General features: G+C 37.1%; 3 protein-coding genes across 7 annotated transcripts; 1 reads left to right on the plus strand and 2 right to left on the minus strand.

Annotated features, from left to right (window-relative positions):
• The first annotated feature begins 668 nt into the window (after positions 1-668).
• On the plus strand, positions 669-3,974 carry LOC137713944 (heptahelical transmembrane protein 2-like). 4 transcript variants are annotated; one of them, XM_068453329.1, is made up of 5 exons: positions 669-1,259; positions 1,432-1,615; positions 1,704-1,787; positions 3,044-3,131; positions 3,573-3,974. In XM_068453329.1, exons 1-5 carry the CDS (start codon positions 1,030-1,032, stop codon positions 3,746-3,748), a joined length of 762 nt encoding a protein of 253 aa, XP_068309430.1. In that variant the 5' UTR covers positions 669-1,029; the 3' UTR covers positions 3,749-3,974. The 4 variants fall into 4 exon arrangements, with proteins under 4 accessions (XP_068309430.1, XP_068309410.1, XP_068309424.1 ...); XM_068453309.1 differs by having other exon boundaries at positions 3,044-3,974; XM_068453323.1 differs by lacking the exon at positions 1,704-1,787 and having other exon boundaries at positions 1,432-1,588; positions 3,044-3,974.
• Positions 3,975-4,743: 769 nt separating this feature from the next.
• LOC137713977 (PHD finger protein ALFIN-LIKE 7-like) lies at positions 4,744-9,879 on the minus strand. Of its 2 annotated transcripts, none has more exons than XM_068453339.1 (5): positions 9,466-9,879; positions 9,314-9,346; positions 8,006-8,234; positions 5,378-5,507; positions 4,744-5,251 (listed from the first exon to the last, which is right to left on the minus strand). In XM_068453339.1, exons 1-5 carry the CDS (start codon positions 9,560-9,562, stop codon positions 4,979-4,981), a joined length of 762 nt encoding a protein of 253 aa, XP_068309440.1. In that variant the 5' UTR covers positions 9,563-9,879; the 3' UTR covers positions 4,744-4,978. The 2 variants fall into 2 exon arrangements, with proteins under 2 accessions (XP_068309440.1, XP_068309448.1); XM_068453347.1 differs by having other exon boundaries at positions 5,381-5,507; positions 9,466-9,877.
• Positions 9,880-17,581: 7,702 nt separating this feature from the next.
• LOC137719267 (NAC domain-containing protein 35-like) lies at positions 17,582-19,815 on the minus strand. Its single transcript, XM_068458412.1, has 3 exons — positions 19,458-19,815; positions 19,040-19,308; positions 17,582-18,493 (listed from the first exon to the last, which is right to left on the minus strand). Exons 1-3 carry the CDS (start codon positions 19,723-19,725, stop codon positions 17,588-17,590), a joined length of 1,443 nt encoding a protein of 480 aa, XP_068314513.1. The 5' UTR covers positions 19,726-19,815; the 3' UTR covers positions 17,582-17,587.
• Between the last annotated feature and the right edge of the window lie 1,828 nt (positions 19,816-21,643).

The raw sequence follows: 21,643 nt of genomic DNA on the forward strand, positions 1-21,643 counted from the left end.
CTCTTGCCTTGCCCTGCCCTCCTTGGAAATGCATTGGCTCTTGGCTGGTTGGTCATGTAATGTTCTGACACCCATACCTAAGATCCAGAAGGAAGTTAAATTCACGGTACCAGGGAAGGAAAGACGAAATTATTTCTTTTTCTGTCGTGAGTCGGGAATAATAAGAAAGTCTCCATAATTATACACAACAGGAGTGTCTATCATTTGTAATGGTCTCTCTGTTGTTGCCTAAGGTTCAATCTATCTGATTTAAAATTATTATCAAGTCTCAGCAGATGTGCTTTTCCGGATGTTGCTGGAAGCAGTGTGCTGATGCTATTTCAGAAATGTTGCACTGCCCTCTTATATGTGATTTCTCTCTTTCTTCATTACCTATATCCATCACTGCATAGTTGTGTTCCCGTGAACTAACTTTCTAACATCGCACCTTAGAACCCAAATGCATTTGAAAGTTGTGTTGAATGAGGAAAATAAACTTGTCATTTGGGTGTATATATTTGTTAGCACGCAACCAAGAAAGAAAAATGGCTTCAATATCATATGTATATGTATGCTCATGAGTCATGATCACCCAAAGTAGATTTCTCCGCCTTGCACCAAATTTGAATAATATTTGACGCGAAATGGAATAAATAAAATAAAATATAAGAAATAATAATAATAGACAGATAGATTTCCAGGTAATTCCACGTTTTTTGCAAAGTTAGAGGGTAGGGCAGCAGAGCTAGCTCAACTCCTTTGACTTTGATTTAGTTTGAATTCAAAGTCCAACCAGCCAAGTAACACGTAAGAAAGCAGCCCACCCACTTGCTTACTCTTTACTTACACCCTTTTACAAAAGAAAAGTAAAAAATTAATTGGAGGCGTATAATCCGGAAAGGGTTCCTATCCGTCTAATCCCGATGAGATCCAATTCCGTCCAATCCGTATATAAATCGGACAAGAAAGAGAGAGAGAGGGAGAGGCCAGACACGAAATACGATATTGGAACAAGAAGAAAAAAGAGAGACAGAGAGTGGGTGCGCTTTCATGTGCAATCACGGAAAGCGAATGGAGTGGTGGGGTAGTAGTAGCACCAGTAATAGCAGGAAGAAGAAGAAGACGACGACGGAGACGACGACGTTGAGAAAGTTGGAAGAGCTTCCGCCCTACATGAAAGACAACGAGTACATATTGGACTATTACAGATGCGAGTGGCCCTTGAAGGATCTCTTGTTCAGCGTCTTTGCCTTCCACAACGAAACCCTCAACATCTGGACGTACGTACGCATCTCTCTCCCTCCTCCATTCATTTTCCCTCATTTATGTATCGTCATAATCCTCTATTCAATTAACTCAATTACTTAGTTAGTTCTGCCCAACTACCTGCAAATTAGTCATCATATTGAATTAATTAAGAAATTGGCCTACTTATAATTACTTGTGCTGCAGCCACTTGGTGGGGTTCTTCATATTCCTGGGACTGACGCTCATCACCTTGACGGACAACGACTCACTCACTGTTGCTGCTTTCTGTTTGGTGGGTAAATATGGCAGGGCTGTTGCGGTTCCTGGTCCCTTGATCAATGTCTCCTCCTCCTCGCACAATGTAAATGCATTTCTTCCTCGTTCGCCGGTCAGTCTCTTTTTTCTTTTTAAATATTATTTAACATTTGTTTTCGGGAGTTGGGAATAACTTTTTTTTATATTTTTGGAAAGTGAAGGTGGGAATAACTTTACTCGACCACGGAATCAAAATGATCAATACTACGCGTGGCGTGGGTCTCACAAAGTCTGTCCCCTTGCTTGTGCGTACATAAGTTTTTATTTTGGGTTTTTCTACACGCTTCCATTTGTTTTCTGCTTTCTTATTCAATAAACTATGCACATGCTCACGCCGTGCATAAGACATATTTTGAATCATGTCATGGTATACATAATTTACATGTTTTAAATCTATTTATTAAATCTTGTTAGAAGAAATCTCTCATAAACCTTTCTATATAATTAAATTAAGAATAAATAAAATAATATTTAATAAACAATTGATTGAATTACATTATTGCTAACTCATTATGAGAATACGCTCACCCCCTTCCCCGTATATAATATCGTTTGTTAAAAAAAAAAAATTTGGCAATTAATTTAATCACATTATTATCCTTGCAAAAGATATTTTTTATAAAGAAAATAATATTTGATAAACAACCGATAAAATTACATTATTGCTAGTCCATTATGAAGTTAAGTCCACCTTCTCCTTAGTATAGATAATTTCGTTTATTAAAAAAAAAAAAACATTTGACAGTTTATTTAATTACATTATTATTTGCGTTTTTTTTATAATCAGTAGTACATTTATCTTAAGATGTTTTGAACACAATATTCATGATTTTTCTTATTTTGTATTATATTTTTCTTTCCTCTTCACGTAGGCACCATCAACTTTTATCCTTCCATTTTTTTATTTTTTCTCTCTCTTCACACTTAAACTTATATTAGATTTTATGCTAGCCAAACTACCAAATTACCATATTACCCCTGCATTACTTGATATATTATATCGAGCTACTTTCGGATTTTTTTGGTTGAGAGGCAATTTGATCCTATTATTTTTGTCGAACCCGTGACCCCAAATTGGGCCTCAGGCTTTATATATAGATAAAGAGAAATAAATAGGAAGCATTATTTGGGTTTAGTGGACTTCAAATCTCAAACCTTTTACTTATATTTATGAAGAGAAGTACCGCATGCTACAGTGCATACAAATACAATCAGTATTAGCAGATCAAAATGGTAAATACCGAAATAACCTAAAATGAACTAGTTTACAATTATCGTATTGTTCTTTTTTAAATTCATTATTATTGCTTTTCTAATTAATCATATTTTGTAAAAGAAGACAAAAATAAATGTACCCATGGTTAACTAGAATATTAGACAAAAAAAAAAAAAAAAAGAAGTCAAATTGACCAAGGTTAAATTCATTATTAGTGCTTCCTGAAATTGCATAAGTTATTTAAAAGCGCTTAAACATGTGCTTATATGTGTGGTCTTTTTGTAGTTTGGGAGGCAGGACTCAGAGAGATATGCATCATCAATCATTCATGCAAATGGGAATGCGAGTGCGAACCAAGAAGTTGATTACGATGGTATTCTACTTCCAATGTGGCCGTGGTTTGTGTTCCTAAGTGGGGCTATGGGATGCTTGGTTTGCAGCTCCCTTTCCCACCTCTTCGCTTGTCACTCTAAACGCTTCAATTTTTTCTTCTGGCGCCTAGACTATGCCGGCATCTCTCTTATGATCGTCTCTTCTTTCTTTGCTCCCATTTACTATGCCTTCTCCTGCAACCCTTACTCTCGATTTTTCTACCTTTCTTCCATATCTCTGCTCGGGATCCTTGTCATCGTTACCCTTCTTTCCTCTAGTCTCTCCGCACCCCGTTTCCGCTCTTTTAGGGCTACCCTTTTCCTCTCGATGGGCTTCTCCGGAGTCATTCCTGTGTTTCATGCCCTAGTTATCAATTGGGGCCATCAACATATAATCATTGCTTTGGCTTATGAACTTGCTATGGCCATTTTATATGCTTCAGGAGCAGCATTCTATGTGATTAGGATACCAGAACGGTGGAAGCCGGGCAAATTTGATGTTGTAGGGCACAGCCATCAGATCTTCCACATCTTTGTTGTGCTAGGCGCACTTGCACATAGCGCTGCTACTCTGGTTGTTATGGATTTTCGCCGAGGATCACCAACGTGTTCATATTAGGCGGCATTTACGCTGGCAACGTACTGGTGAGGGGTACAGCCGTTGTGGCACCACACGAGGGTTTGTATTAGTTTGTTTAGCTTTGCGTATTAGTAAGAGAATGGCTGCACGCAACGCATGTTTACTCGAAAATGTTGTACTTACTTTTAACATCCATAATTGATTGACTGATTGTACTTACATTATGGAATGAATGCGATCGAGTGGTGCATGCGAATTAATTAAATAGTACCTGAGTACAGCATGCAAAAGTGTTGGTGTTACATTTGAACTGCATCTCAGACACAGTCCTATGTGCGATTTTGAACTGCATCAGACAGAGTCCTATGTTCTGAATTGTGCAAAGACAGAGATACCTTTCATCATCACACAACTTCAAAAGAAACAAAATAAAAGAAACCGAGTCAGAGTCTCTTTTTACTTTGGTAAACGAAAAACCTCTCTTCAGTTCATCCGTGATTCAGTGTAGAGCCCCACCCCCACCCCGCCTTCCTCAGTCAGAAGGGGAGAAGCATGCATCTGCGCTTGCTCATTACTTGCTCAATCAAGAGAAACTGCATAATCAAAGACTGACCTTTCCAGCCACACTAGGAGATCCTTACGTTGGAGCACCTCTTGTTTGTAACAACCAAAGCCTTCACTCCCGACTCAGCACAGCAATTTCTTAAAAACATGATACAAATGTGGCACATCCACTCATTCCCCAAACTTTGGTACATCAGTAACCAAGCCAAATCTTCCAGCACAACTAGATTTCTTGGAGAAACTTACCCGAAAAGCAGCATTCACAGTTACTCCACGACTGCACAAAGAACTCGCTCAACATCTGTGCTTTCTTATAAAACACGTTATTGTACTAGTACTACTAAAACATAAAACTAGCCAAGAAAATTAGAAGACAGCAAGGACAACAAAGCATGTAAGCTGCACTGCAAACAGCACGTAATCATGCATAAATAAACACGTCCACTAAATGCATCAAACATCAAACCAGGAGACTGCACGGACATATTTATAGCTTACTATTCATATTAGAAACAAATTCCTGAGAAAATTTGACAGAACAATAGCAAGGAGTAGCAAAACTTAGAAGAATCCCATTTGCAATCATTCAAATTCATCAACTAAGATAGACAACTGACTCTGTTTTACTCCAAATTGTAATGATAGTTGTAAACCCTCATCTGCTTTCTTTGATTGGTGTTTCTTCTCCACATTCGGAACCTACATTTAAACTCTAGCCCTCTTGCTACTGCAACTTGGGCACTTGTACTGCTTGATATGCTCAGCCTTTGCGGGTGTAATCTTTACACATTTTCCATGGAACCATCTTTCGCACACATCACAGCAAATCCAGAACTCATCAGCCCCATAATTGTCTCCACATGCCCCGCAAGTCGCACCTTGTTCATCATCTTCTTCTTCTTCCCCGCTTTCATCCTCCTCTTTGGGCAGCGGAGACATTTTCACTCCTTTGCTCTGCAGGGGCTCAGACTGCCGAGACTGCTTAAAGGCAGCACCAACAAAGAAAGAGCTAGGATTAATTATAACGTGAAAACAAAGGCTAAAGAAGGAAGATGTATAAACAGAAAATCAAAATCATATCATGCAAACTAGTCCACTGCTTACCACCTTTCCACTGGATCTGTTCTTGCTACTGTTGTTGGGAGGAGTAGACTGGTCTTTTGGTTGCTTAGCATTTCCTGTCACAACTTCAAATATGGTGGGGAGATCATTTATCATCTGAAAAAGCCTCTTCCTGCAAGTTTCAAAGCCAAATGAAATTAGAACCACCTTCATATGATATTATCCACTAAAGCTTCAGACAAACTTAGCTCCTATCACTTGGCTTTTGCAGAAAGGGTATATTTCCTTATCCTACAGCATGAACGGCTCTACTCTGACATTCTCAACCCCATCAATAACAAAGAAATCCACTCGTCCAACACCTTAGGGATTAGATACAACTGGTACTGAATTGAAACTATTAATCATAAAATTATTAAGTTGACATTATAATTTTGCAAGTCAACTTTAATCTCAATAATTTATTCATCTGCAATCAGTTCCCACACCACCGACCCAAGAAAAAGAAGTTTGCACAACATTTCTTTATGGCATTCTCAATCTCCAGGATATCTTCAGAATACCCATAATCACCAAGCAAACATGATTGTAGACAATAGCCAAACATCACAGATGTATGATAAGGTAAATAACAATGCAGACATCAAACTATGTGTCTTCACTCATTCAAGGCTAGGCCTGTAAGGTATCCAGAAGAATATTCAACGACAGTCAGCCAAAAAATGAGGAAAATTGATTGGAAGTATACGGAGTAAGATTATCTGAAATCAGTATTGATATAGTTACACAAATTAACTAAACCCCCAAGTTCCCTGCACGCACGCACACACACACACACACACACACACACACACACACACACACACACACACACACATGCTCATATATCTCGAGATATCGTAAAACAATTGTAATTTAAGGATTTTCAGGTAGCCAAGCAATGAAATTTCTCAGACAGTGGTCTCTGAGAAGGTCAAGCCAAATTGAATCCCAGCCACCAATTTCCTATAGGGTAATGCTAGGGAGACCAAGTATTTAGACCAAATTTCATAGACCATTGTGGTTGTTGACGATTGGATTATTACTTAAGTGTTGATTAACGTGCTTATTTCCTATTGGTGACACATTACATTGCTTGTAAATTTGGCCTAAAATGTTGATCTACATAGCATTACTCTTTCCTATATCATAAGAAATTAAATCTCTTCTCAACAGAAGAAAAAACCATAAATGTCATCAGGTACAGATAAAAATACCATAACTATCTCTTCTCAATTCGTCTATCATTCTCGCATGTCAGCACTCGTCTAATGCAGGTAGATCATGGCCTAAAGGTGAGCTACTTAGATATGAAGACAGGAAAGCCTTGAAAATTACTAAAAGAAAAAAGATAGAAGCCTTCATAAATGAAAGGACAGTGAGGCTTATTCTAAGCAGTTTGGTTGCAGAACTGCAGAAGGGTTGTTTGAAAATTCCAATTATCGATTGTTAAAACCCTTTTAGCATCCTGAATCAAAAGGGGCAAAAGAGGCAGCTGATTGCTCCACGAACATAATTTTTCACCTACTACAACCAGGAATACTTAATTAGGCCAAGGAATACGGTGCAACCTTTCTAGACCATGCAATAAAGAAATTCCCTGGCTTCCAATGCAGCCTAAAAGAGGCCTTGCAGTGGTGCAAGTGAAAAAAGCACCACCTAAAGTGTATGCAGATATCTTATATTAAACGATGTTCCTGTGCAACAAAGAGCAGAATATTAGAAAGCAGAAAGGGACCTCCAATTTCATCTGCTTGAACACAGTCCATGCAAGAAATCTATCAGTATTGCTACATACCTAGCATTAGTTGATTCTTCAACATAATCAAATGCTAGTATTTAACGGATAGGCTATATAAACCATGAGGATAGCAAACAAATGATAAGCATCTTCCTTGGAATAGCCTAGAAAGAAAAAGAACGAGGTAGAAAACTAGGTTTTTATAAGTATATGCATTAAATTTATGAATTAGCTTTAAAGAGAACTTCTTGAACTTCTTTACTTTAACCAGCCAGATAATGTCATACATGGATAAAGTAACTTATTCAAACATGCATACAGAATATGTAAACAGCTTAGCACATCATATGCAAGGTAACTATCAATAATAAGATACCACAACCTGCAGGACCTGATACCAAAAAGACATATAGTATTCAGTTGATAGATATGTCAACAGAAAGTGCTGACTCAATGTTTCATATGGCAGGTAAATCTTTTCTCTACTGCTTTTCAAAACTGCCATTAGAGGTTGTAATATGGAGATTTAAAAATAATAAAATAATAAATTGGGGCTCTAGCAACTTTTGTTAAAGTAGAATATATTCTGTAAGAACTAAGAAATAAAATTCAATACACCAAACAACAGCGTGATCTCTGTACTACAGACTTTGGATAAATTTTTAAACAAAGTTTCAATATGTTTGCAGAAGAAGAACTAAGGATGAATAATTATATTCAATACTAGGTGCTACATAGAAATATTACATATGATAACAAAAAGAAGATAACTCATCAATACAGCCTGTGCATTTCCCAATTGATAATAGGATATGTTTAAGAGGTGAGTTGTTTTAAATAAAATTTTACAATATAGATTATACAAATACAGAGGAAAACCAAGTTCGTACCTTTCATTCTTACCAAAACCAAAGCGTGCACCAAAATAGAATGCAACAGCAAGCAACCATGAATCACTGTGAACTGCAACCAGTGACAACCAGTCCTTCTCCTGCATCCCATCCCTAGCAAAGTTTATACCTAATGCTGGCTCGGGAAGTTCAGGAGGAACCTCCTCAACAGGCAGGTTAACTTCCCATGTCTCATTTGGTAGTCCATATAGACACAAGTTCTCCTTCTCTGCAAGCACAACATATGTTAAAAGAAACAAACAAAACGAAAGACAATCTATTTTAACCGCGTTGTAACTTGTAAGTGACTCCACATCCATCAAATACTATTTTGGTTATGTGTTCAACTATAAATTAAAAGAGAAATATAGAATGAATTTTCATTCAAACTTGAAGAAAAGAGGCAAACTTGATAATTATCAAAACTTTTTTATTAATTTAATCAATACTTAATATCTCCAAAGTCCAAATACATGAGGTAAGGAAAGGGCATAAATTGGTCCAAAAGAAAAGGAAAATTCTTGTTTCTGCTCAGCATCCAATAAGAAAGCATGACGCAGAAAGATCCACTGAAAAATTACTAATGTAACCAAATGAAAAAAAGAGAAAAACACAACAAAAATAACAGTGAACCCCAACCTCAAAGGTGGAAAATTCTCCTCCAATGATCTAATAATTGATTTACGGGCCATGAACTTAGTTCCCTGATTGGAGATCAACTTGAAAAGTAGGTACTCCATCTATACAGAAACCCACCCAAAAAGCAAGATAAATCTCAAATACATACTTTTGGACTTAAGTTTATAGAACATTTGCAATACCATAGCAAGAAGTCAAACAACCTAAAGCAACCAGGAAATTTATAGCATTTTCCTTTGGCACCATCGCTCCACAACAGTAGGCCAGTGTAATGGGTCTCGGAGGTCATAAAATTCAATGCACCGTCGAACAGGTTAATTTTGGTAAGTAAACTTCTTATTATAAAGAATGGTGCCTTAGCCTCTATATACCAAAATGGGGTATTTTAGTAACCGAAAGCGGGCATATGATGTTTGGTGTTTAAAGTGCTGCACAAGAGGAGTTACTTCATATATATTTTACTTTGGTATACAGCACAAAACACAGCTGAAATGATTGGGTATTTTTATCCATGCTCATGGTGCAGCAAATTCACGTTATAAATCAAGTTCAACAGTTAGAAATTACAACAAACAAACATATGAATGGAAAAGAACCACAAAGATGGTCCCTTTACTCAAAAGAAAGAGAACATAAACGTAAAAAAAAGAAAAAGAAAAGAGAACTCACCAGGATCGCACAGTTGATAAAATTTCTGAACGTCTACAAAAATGAACCAAAAAATTTAGTAAAACCATGAAAGGAAATTCACATACGAAAGTAGAGAGAGATGCAAAAGAATTAAGAGGTTAAAAATAACAAAAAATGAGAAGCGGGCAAACCATTGGTGAGGGCCTTAATCAAGCCGGCGCGTCTGCCTCTGAAGTCGCTGAAGACTTCCTCCACTGTTCGAGGTATTGGGTGCGGTATGCCCTCCATTATGCTATCTCTGCCTCAATTTCAATTTCTTCAATCTCAATCTCAATCTCAACTGCTACCTATTGGAGAGAAATGGGTCGCCCGGGAAAATCAGAGGGACATGGTGGTGGAATTGAATTGGATTTTTTTTCTTCTGATTAGGAAATTAGGGTTTGCTGGTCTGGTGAATTGGGAATTCTAATTATTTGTTGCTGTTGATAAATAAATTTTAATTTTGTTTCAGACGCCAAAAAGGTGTTGCAAGCAAGCGGAGACAGAATCGAAGAGAAATATAAATATATGAGTCGGACTCGGATTAGGATGGGAGGATTTAAGGAAGGGTTGATATTTCATATTTGGGTGGGTTTTACTTGCAAAATTTGCAATGCTAGTGGTAAGGGCCCGTTTGGTTATGTTTCCGAAAACACTTTCTTGTTCCCGAAAACAGCTTTTCATTTTTATCAAACAAATGGTCCATAACGTTTTAGAAACTCATCAACTTTTGTCTCTCAATTGATTCCACACGGAGATTGCCGCAACGAGAACAACTAATCATGTTTATCTACATTGGTGTGAGTTCAATTTTCACTTTTTTTTCTTCTTCCTTATAACTAACTATTTAACATATTATCGCTATTGCTTGCTAAAAAAAAAAGGTTTCAAATTGATTAAAAAAATATAGCCCTTCGAGTATGCTCTTGACACCATCTTGTTAAAAACAGCTTTTCAGCCACAAATTTAAAATTCTTGTTTGATAAGCCTATTTCAAAAGTCCAAACTTATGAGATACTAAAAAACAACCTATTTCTTTGAGAAGACAAAAAATGTGTTTTTACAGTTAATTTTTTTCTTTCAGTTGTGGAATTGTCCTCCAACCCAAACAAAATCCCAGAGTACAAAATCTAGTTATACATTCGATCTACCTCTTGTTGTAATTAAACTTCCGTACCTCCATATATAGATTTAAGAACCATCACCAGTAACATGCAAAAGAAAGTAGAGATCGTAAGGAACCTGTGCACGGGCATGGTACCGGTCAAGGTTTCTCTAACGATCAAGTCAATAGGAGTGTCTTTAAAACTTAGATAGTAGGCTCAAGAACGATAGTATGATGTGGGATCATAATTTTCTGAGACTAGAGTAAAGGCTAAACGGATCAACGATGCCACCACATCTAGTTGGTTTCCAAAATGGTAGGCCAACCAGCAAGCCTCGTCGAGATCGACCATACTTGCTCTGCAAGATACAAAAACCTGATCTAACTAAGGATCATATTGGTTTCTTGTATTTTTGGAGATTCATACAATCTAGAGATTGGTGTGCGCCGCACGCTTGCAAGTAATTACAATCCTCAAATGAAGCAATTTGTTTTTGCTGAATATCTTTAGGATTCTTTCGATTTAATACAAATTCTATATCTTGAAGGACTCTCTTCCGACTATTATAAATACACTCATCTAGGACTCATCTATGGTAACGCACATATCACACACTTCAGTCTCTTCCCTACTGCTTAAGTTATAAGATTTTATCCTAACTTGACATTCGGAGATCCTTTGGCGGTACCACACCCAGCACCTTTAGTTAACTATGGTTGTTTGTTCTTGTCTGTAGGTGGCCGTTCTCGCATTCTTTATGATCAGCAGTGGTGCAAAATTTTAGTTCCAACATATGTGATACATTTGATATGAACCCTATGGGGTTTATATATACTAGTTAAAGAATACTCCTTATAACTTTTAAGAACAGTAATCTTTAGTCAACCAGGTGAATCTTAGAGGAAATCTTTTCCTCTTAGGATGATGATTGCTTGAGACGCACGTCAATCTCGTTACAATAAGAATTTTTAAATACTCGAGGGATTTCCCTAATCAAGTTTTGATTAGGTTTTCCTTTCATGGAGGATAAGTAGATATTTCTCGATGAAAGGAATCTCGCCTACCAATTTGGAGCGTACCAGAGAAATTTGGTCCGACAATTTGGTCCGGTGAACTTGATCCAGTTTGAATCACCCACACCGGAGTTTACTAGCCACTCCGGGCACTCCAGATGCTGCATCCGAGACTCCAAAAAAACAGTCTCACACCTCTGTCTCTCTCTCGCTCTTTTCGTTGTTGTGCCCTTACAAGTCAATGCAAAAAGATCATTAAATCTGGTGATGTGGTGTAGATCTCGTAGATTAATGGTGGATTCAGAGTTAGGGGAGAAATGAGGTCGTGCGTGAGTGCCAATGGATCTTGTAAGTGAATTAGCGCTAAGGAAAAAAGGGAGGTCGTGGCAAAGGGGAAGAGTTCAAGAGAAATGGGTTAATATGGGAGGTTGAGGGAAGAGGAAAGGTACGATGGGAGTTCTTTGTGGGTGTAGGTATTTTTTTATTTTTTATTTTTGGAAACTCGTAAGATTTAAAAATAATTTTCATTTTTATACCAGATAGTTTTTATTTAAAATTTTCTAATAAAAACATATCTTTTTACTAAAAATAATATTTTTTAAGTTCGAGTTTCTAAGTAGCAAATCAAACAGGTCGTAATATTCTTGAATTAGGGAGTGAACTAAGATTTAGAACATGTTTAGTATCAATTAATACTTTGTTCAAACAAAATTATACATCATCCAGATGAGGTTATCCGATTTTACATACAATATGGAACACATAAATATAAATACACAACACAAGTAATCAAGTCTTATTTAAAAAAAAAAAAAAAAATCAGCCATCATACTTTATGTTGAGCAAAAATTGCAAAATCTTTCGTGAATGAGCCTTCACCAAACATATTTCCACTCTTGTTATAAAATTAATTAATCGTATGACTGTAAGATTTCTTACTGGGCCTTCAAATAAGTTTTGAATTTCCACTCCAATTGAGCTTATAAATTGTTGCGCACGACAACTTCAATTACACATCCCAAAAATGCTCAATAACACTTAACCGGCGGCCATACATAGCAAGGCTAGAGTTTTCGCTCAAGTGTAAGCTCTTTACAAAGGACTTTAAGTCTCTTGCCTTGTTTAGGGCTTTAGTGTTTCATTCTTGTAGAGAGAACATCTCTCCTCTTCCTTTAAGACACTAATGTTGAGAAGAAGCTGCTAGCATCATTGTCTCCTCAAGATTCATCATCTTCTTTGGAAATCAACTTGGCGTACGTGTGGAGATTTAGATCTCATCTCCCTGGGTGACTTTTCGAGAATCATTTCATGGTTCAAAGAAAGTATAGAGAAGCTTTGATTGGTGACATTTTATCCAAGGTGTAGGCTTTGGTTTTAGAACCAAAGTGTGGATTTTGATTAAATGATTTTACTCCCTTATCTCTTTAGAAACTAGATTCGTTATGCCTTGAAGATAATGAGAAAATCATTTTGTTTTATAAATATATGATGATCTAGCTTTTGTTGCCTAACCTTTGTTTAAAGCATGAGTTATTCAAATAACACCTTAATTATTTCAAAAGATTTCCTTCACATGTTATCCAAACTCACCAAAGACGATCAAGCATTCATACAAGGCTTTACTGAATGCAATGCCAATATTGTAGAAAGACAGACCCAAAGAGGGCAGATCACGTTAAATCGGGATAAGAAAAACGCCTCTATGAGGAGGGGAAACAACCGCTTAAACATTGTGGAAGACCAAAGAAGGTCCAGATGCCTCATATCCACCAGCATGGCCAAAGCACGAACAATAAACAAAACCACCAAGATTATTAGCATCTCCTCTTCGCCTTGTTCTATGATAGAGCTTCTATACCAAGCCCAAGATCTACCAATATCAACTAAGAGCACCAAAGAGAAGACCCTAAAACAACTATGGAACGAAAAGCAAAACCTTGCAAATGCAAGGAAAATATAAAACTAGCCCCAAAGACTAGGGGAAAAAGCTCTCCACAAGATTTCAACTTAAATTCAGTCTCTAAATAAATTGAGTGCAATCTAATTATCTGTAATGACTAAAAGAAAAATGTATTTTGATGATGTAGTTCTTATGGCGCAAAAATACTAATAAAGCTGGAAAATACTACTAAGGGCGGAAAATGGTTAGTAATAATGTCTAATAACGTGTAAATAGTGTCTTTTGAATTACATAGACGTGTGACATTCAATGTGTGCCGTTGAAAGTTAAGGATGACATCTAGCCCGTTGAAACATGAGTACTTATTTTTCTTTGTTATGAGGGTACAGTTTATGGCTTCTCTTGACTATGTGTAATTTCTTCTTGTTTTATTTAATAAAATCTCATCTCGTACCGTTGGAATTTCTCATTAAAAATGATTTCTCTTTAGTAAAATATATCATCTCACCTTGTACCCCTTTTAATAACACGCGCTATCATGCCTTCTCCGCTTCATTAAATGGAGAGATTTTTCATTGTGACCGGTATACAGGATGGTACACCACGTGTCATTATACAAATGGTGGGATATGTGTGCTAAAAAGTTAATTACTTAAAAAACAAAATTTCTCATCATTTATATTAAAACATGTGGTGTACTACTTGTATTCCAGTCACAAAAAAATTTCTCCATTAAATGAATGCGTTCAATGACGCATATTGGGTGTGATAGAAGGACTTTCATGTTGTCGTGACATTTTGGCCAAGAAATGTACAAAGAACTAGAGAGGCCAACAACTAATTAGGTCACGTGAAGACCTAGAAGCATTGTTTTGTATTTATGCTGGGGCCTGGGCATTGTGCAAGGGTAGTGCTACACACGTTTTTACTTTTCACACATCCTTTTTAATATTTTATTTTCGGATCTAATGTATTGAAGAAAATCAATGGCAAAAAATTAACAAAAATGTGTGAGAAGTAAAATAGAAATGTGAATAACACTTTCTAATACCACAAAGCTAGCTAGTGTGGCAAAACCATCATACACATGGACCTCTTTGGACTAGTTTCTCTAACAACAAGAGAATAAATTGTATGACACCGGTACATCGTTACAATAACTTTTTAATTCCAATCATGTAATAATATGTGGAGAAACCTTAAAACATATTATTGCATTATTATCATGAAAAGTCATTATAAAAGTGTAACCATGTCATATTAATATTTTTCCTCAAACAATCCACGAAAGCCGAGCTCAGCATGACGCGTACTTGCCCGCAAAGTTGCACACATGCGATGCACGCCTCATTGACTTGTCAGAGACTTAGAAGTAATAATTAATATTCCAACCTACTAATTCACAAATATACCCTAAAATATGAAGCTCTAGTAATCCCATTGAGAATGCTGGCTATTGAATACTGGTGCCTACCCCCCTCTCCCATGCTTCGAATGTAGTGTGCGTGTACCGTGAGAGAAGGTCTGCACCCAGCTTCCTGTATATATCACATGAAGAACAATACATCGATGCACCCCTAAAGTCTTAAGAAATTATTATAATATGACGAATATTGGCGGCTTGGAGTTGCACTAGAATGCAGGCCCTCATCCATGCCACTCCGATCCATCAAATAATGTTTGATTTACATCTTCCCCTTACAATTTATACACACACGCACGCGCATACATGTATTGTCACAGCACCAAAATAAAATCAAACTTGTTATGTACAGTCACGGCTGGTGGTGTAGGAGATTTTTATAGCATCGTGGCAGAGGCCGAGGCCAAACGTGCTGGGTTGACGGCCTGTGTGGAGTGGGGAGGTAGAGACACATGCAAAGGCGGTGATAGATATCTAGGGTTTAGGATAGTCCCACATTCATATTCTGGCTTCCTGTTTGAGGTCCGTTGCATTTAGGTTTTCTCCTCTGAAGTGTAATAAAGCCGCCTCTAATTGAGGTGGCTGCTTATATTGTTAAGTGGTGTGTTTCACCGGGATGATTGGGAGCCAATTTGGCTCTTTAACATCCTAGAGGCTATGTTAATATTTCGATTTGTATTCGATAATTAATAAATCAGATTATCTTTTGAAAAAAAAAAAAAAAATCTCTGTAATATAAGAGTATTATACTGGAATATAAACATTATCAACCTTGATTAACTCTTCTAAAACTAACCAATGCAATTTAAGATCATCCTCGCCCCTCCATTCTCTGTTTAGCACTCAGTACAAAGTATTTGGGTTAATATTTGAATTTTGGACTGCAAGTGTGTAGGAGCCCAAAAACACCGATTAAAGGAAGGCTTGCCTGAAGCCCAGCATCAAGCCCAGTGACAAATTGGAGCCTCTCCATTAATGCATAGGGCATGTGCCTATGATTTAAGCGTCAAGTGATGGGGACTAACTCATAATCAACCCAAAATCACTTTTCGGTGGTAATATAAGTAAAAAGCTAATGACTCACTACCCTTCAATTGCTTTTGGGTAGGAATAAAGCTACAAAAGTTGGGCTAATCTGCCTATAAAAGGAGGAAGAGGCCCCAGAGACAAGAACACTCAACCAATCAAACAAACAAACATACAAACTCTGTTCTCAACCAGATTTGTATCTAAAAGCTGTAATCAACCCAAATCTCAATCCTTTTCAGGATCATCCCCCACAAAAGCCATCTTTTGTTTAGTTTAGAAGCTCTGCTATCACCCCTAGTGGCGTAGTATCGATTCCCATGTGTAAACTTGTTTACCATCCATCCCTTCTTAGCATATAAACCCTGTAAACTCAAAAGAGAAGTGATTGCAAGAAGTTCAACCTTGCTCGACAAGGTGAAATCTTGCTCAAAGCTCTTTGTTTGTTTTATAAGTTAATAGATCTACTGTTTAATGTATTCTCTAGCATGTATTCAAGTTATATCCATCTGTTTTCCTACTTTAAGAGTCTAATTTGTGCTTGGATCTAGTCACCTAAATGAATATGCCTTCATTTAAAACCAATCAAGAACCCAGTAGATGACTTAAGGGGATCTGGACTCCCCTTACTCGAACATACAAGACTATGAACTTAAAGTCCTTTGTTAAAAGGCAAGAAAAAGAACTTAATGTGGACCTAACCCATCCACGACAATCCTTTGATAACAAGAAGTCTGAGTAACTTGGGGCGCAAGCAATCAACTAAAACACACTTGTTCTACATCTGCTATACTAAGATAGCAGTGGCACGCTTAGCACTCAGTTAGTTTTGATTGCGAGCCTCAAGGCCTACACCTAAGGCCCTACAAAGGCACCTTTCAAAACTAACTCTATCCTCTTCTTGCAGTACATTAGCAAGCAAGAGCCTGACTACACATCCAAAGTGCCAATCCCTTGGGGAGCTGTGCTGAGAGCCGAGGAGCCATCTCCGGAGAAATCTTCACCCGAACACAAAGTATACGCGTACCTCACATGTTCATATAGTATGTATAATAACGCTTACAAATACACACACACACACACACACACACACACACCAATAATTTCTTTTTTCTTGTCGTCATTGGAAATAAATATTTACACCTGAATCGTACACAATGAAACTTTTGATAAAGCAAAGAAGTGATGTTGAGGAATTTAGAGAATAACACATGACCGGGAACCCTAATCAGCACTTGATCTCCAGTTAAGTTGTAGGATCTCTGAACTACTTGAAATCATAAAGAGAATAAGAGACGACGTTCACAAAAGGAAAAGAAGATTCAGTGATTCACCCATACGATTTACTTTGAAACCCTAATTAGTAATTCATTAAGCACCTTCACCAATGCATGCAGTCGTAGTGCTCATATATTCATCCAAAACAGTTCTAAGGCTAGCGCTATCACATGTTATAAATAGAGTGGCCATAAAGAGAAGGCAGTTGGGAATAATTCAATTAGACTTACTTTAACCAAAAACCCGGAAGAGAAACTATGAAACAAGATACATATTAGTCATAACATTAAAAGAAAAAAAAAAATAATTATGAGCTTAATGAGCTAGAACATTAAGCAATTAGATTTCTAGACTTAGAACTTATTAAGGGTAAGCTAGCTAGCTAGCTAGATAAATCATTCATGAGAGTAGATAGCTAATAGCATAACTAATTAAGAAGTTTATCGATAGAACTATTATCGATCTATATGTAAGAATAACATTGGTCATCAGCACTTTAACAATATATATATATATATAATTGATTGATTACTTGAACGGATTGTTGTAGTCCGGCCGGTTTGGCTCTGATATTGGATTCCAGTCCCATAGGCGGTCAGAGAAAGCAGTTGGAAGTGCGTTGGGGGGGAGCTGCTGCTGCGGCTGTGGCTGTATAGTTGATAGTGCTGCCGCTGCTGCAGGTAAATTTGTGGAGAAAAAGTTGCTGGGTTGGGGAGGAGGATGATGGTGATGATCATAGTATTGTACTAGATGATGGTGTACATATTGTTGCTGTTGGTAATGATTGGGAGCAGCCTGCTGCTGTACGTGTACAGGTTGGTAATTCAAAAGTCTATGAAGATCATCAATTGCATTCATATTGGAAGATGAAACAGAAGAAGAACCACCGGTGAAGAGCGCTGCACATGAATTGCCAATACTTGAGATCCCCGAATAGCAATTAGCAGCAACTTGCCTTGAGTTTGTTAAGTGGTGCAAGAAAGCAGGCATCCCTTCTTCCCGATCCACAGGATGAGTTGGAGTACCCAGTTGTCCAAGTGCGGCAGCGGTACTAGTACTACTCTCAATGTTGTGGGGCTGGTGGTGGCCGTGATGGTACACCTTATACTTGGAAAGTCCCAAAACTGTTGTCACATCAGAATTTCCGCTACTACCTTCAGTTTCGATGCTAATCTTTTGATCCATCTGATGTTCATGATCATGATGAATTTGCTGCGATTGGCCTTCATTGAAAGCTTGGATTTTTTCCATCACAGTATCAATTGTGTTGGTATTATTGGTGTGCTGCTTTTTATTGTCTGACATGGTCGTCGATTGATCTACTAGTACTGATGATCCAGACGTGGATGCCCTGGATGCTGGGAGACAACGAGGGAGTGATGGGTGGTCTTCAACTCCCGCTCTCTTGTATACTCGGCATAGCGATATTTCTCCCTGAAAATTAAATTAATGTAAATTAGACATCGATTCACCCAAAGCAGAATCAAAGGATCAATCCATATGTTGAATAAGTAGGAAGCAATATTGATTTATTTGGAGAAAATACATGATCCGTTTCAAACTAGCTAGTGCATGTCAAACTATCTAGTCCGTGTTCTTAGAAGTTTTCTTATCTTCTGTCTTTTCTACTAACTTGTACGTCTTATGCCAAATTGTCTATGATATATAAAAAAGAATTAAGATAAACTCAAGATCTATAATCTGGATAGTGAGACTAGCTAATTATATTAAGCTATGTATATATAGTGAACTGATCAAAGTTTAGGTAGTAGTGAAGACATATGTCTCATGTAGTTTCTCTCATATATGTTGAAGATTGTGAGTTGAGGTATGACAAGCAGCAGTCCTACTCGCTCACCATCAGTACTCGAAAAGTCCCAAAGGCTCTGGGTAAATAGAGAAAGAAGAAATCCCGAAGAGCCAAATCATTTCCAAATGAGTTTGAAAATTTAGTTTTAATCTATATATGTATATATGTACCTTTTGATATCGTTCAGTTTCATGATGAGGCAAGCGATATTCGTTCATGATCCAACTACTACGAAGACCCTTGGGAGCTTTCCCAGAGTAAAAGACTAGGGTTTTCTTGAGGCCGATTGAGCGGAAGTTTTCGCTTCGGATCATGCGGTCGGCTCCAGTTGCCTTCCAATACCCAGAAGTAGTTACCCGGTTTGGCCTATCGCCGTTGCGGTACTTGCGGTCTCTTGGTACATAAAAGAACCATTCCTTCTCCCCGATTGCTGCCATAGCTGCACAAAATCATTCATACAAGTTGAGATAAAATAAAATTATCTTAAAGAAGGTGAGTTGAATTTCACATATATGTACTGCTTTGTATATGGCGAATCCAAATGATTATTTGGATCGATCTGTGTGTGCGGTGTGTGTGAATATATACCTGGAAGTTCCCAAGGGTCATAGCGATAAAGATCGAGAAAAGTAATGAGTTCGACATTGAAGCGCTTGCCCTCAACCTTACGGCGTAGGTAGAACTCTACAAGTTCCTCCTCAGTAGGGTGGAAGCGAAAGCCCGGCATCACCATGTCGTGCTCATGCTCATCAACATGCTCATCATGCTCATGATCATGATCATCGGCCTTGTTGGAGTCGTCGTGGCTCATTGTTGATGATGATGAGGTGTTTGTTCTTGTTGCTGCAATTGCCATAAACTGATTAGAAACTAACTAATTAATTAAAGCTAGCTAGTTCGTCAAGCACTAGTCTGTACTCGTTATTCCTCCTATACCTAGCTTGGGCATCCCGCTGCCCTCTTTATACCAAAAACTCACTCAACAACAGTTATTTTGAAAGGTTATTAACTGGTATATGCAACTGCGCGCAAGTGGTAGGCGAGGAAAGAGAAAGGTTAATATGTCATTCCATGCCCTTAATTAAAAGTTTTTTTTCTTTTCTTGATTAATACTATTCATACCATATTTTTATACTACGTTACCACCTTAGGTGGCATCTGATATGGACATTCACATCCATTTGAAACATTTGCAAAATCCAAGGAAATGAAGAAGAAAGATTCCTCGTATACTTCAATTATTATTTAATTAATTAGTTTTTTTTCTTAATTATTAGTTTATTAAATAATGAACTAAATTTAAAAATTTGATTAATTCAAATGATGTAGCTGTTCATATCAAATGCCATCTAAAATGATATGAAAATATGGTACAAAAATATGTTACGAATAACATTACTCTTTTTTCTTTCATTTTCTCTTTCTATTTCTCTCCAGTTTAACAGGGGAGGAAAGGAACAAGGAGGAAAAAAATAGAAAGAGAGAGAGAGAAGAAAAAGAAAAATGTAGAGCGTAGTTAATAGAAAGATCTACAAAAGCTTTGAGGCCCCACATAGAAGAGGTATGCGCGGTGTTTAAGATGAGAAAGTGACATTTCGAAAACAAGACAGGGTGGCCACAGCCCCTTAGCGGTGCCCCTGGACTTTTCTTTCATTATCGTTAAAAATTAATTTTATAAATTCCTTTCGTTTCTTATTATAATTTTCAAACCTAGGCCTATTTTTCACTCCACACTTGAACATGCTCAGTGATGCGATGCTAGGGTAGGGGTGTATTATTTTGGGAAGAGATCCTCTTCCTCCAAAGTCATCGAATCAAGTGATCCGAATCTTCTAAATTTCATCTAACGATAAAAAAATTATCACAATTTTTAAAGAGTCAAAATAAATGGGTCGTTAGATGATAATTACCTCCCTCCTTGACAAAAATAAGAGATCGTGTAAAAATTTAATCAAATTTAATCACTATGATAATTACCTCCCTCCTTTTCTTCGTCATCCACTATGTAAATTTCATTTTTGCAATATGAGAATTATAAGGGGGCAAAATATTAATTTTTTTGTTCAACGGGAAACATAAGATTTAAATTTGAGATCTCTTACAAATTGGAATGGAAAAACCAATAGAATTAAGAACTAGTTAGTAAGTTACAAAACATTTATGCATATTTACTAAAATAAAATTGATAAGTTTCAAGAAAAAAAAAAAAAATTTAAGGGGTGAAGTCTATGTTTGTATATCATTAACCCGTGTCTGAAAATAATAGCCATATATACGCACACATGTATTCATGCATTAGGAAGAACACATATGCATGTTAAGGATAATCAAGGAATCTATCTCGTTTTCATGCATCCAAATTTGTATGAAAGTAATTGGCTGGGAGTGGTGATGTGGGGCTTGACAGGAGTAACGCATGCATATGCATTATAGGTTGGGGTGGGAACATATATATACAAGGAGGTTCATAATGTGGGTGATAACTTACAATTATATATTGACTCATAGACACGTTTCATATATTCTAGGCCTCAAAACATTTGGCTACGTGGGTAAATAAATTCGCAATATAAAGAGTAATTCAACTGTTTATAAGCACATGCAATATAAGTTCTTGTCTTTTTTAATATGAAATTCATACTTTCAATATGCATCATTACGTGTGGTGAATTTCAAACTTAATACGTGGACAATAAAAATTGAGTGTCATGAAGCATATGTGGTCGTTGAGTTTCACAATGGGACAACTTGCTCTTATACCATAGAGAAAGTTG

The sequence above is a fragment of the Pyrus communis genome, chromosome 1 (assembly GCF_963583255.1).
Source record: "Pyrus communis chromosome 1, drPyrComm1.1, whole genome shotgun sequence".
NCBI classification, from domain to species: Eukaryota; Viridiplantae; Streptophyta; class Magnoliopsida; order Rosales; family Rosaceae; genus Pyrus; species Pyrus communis.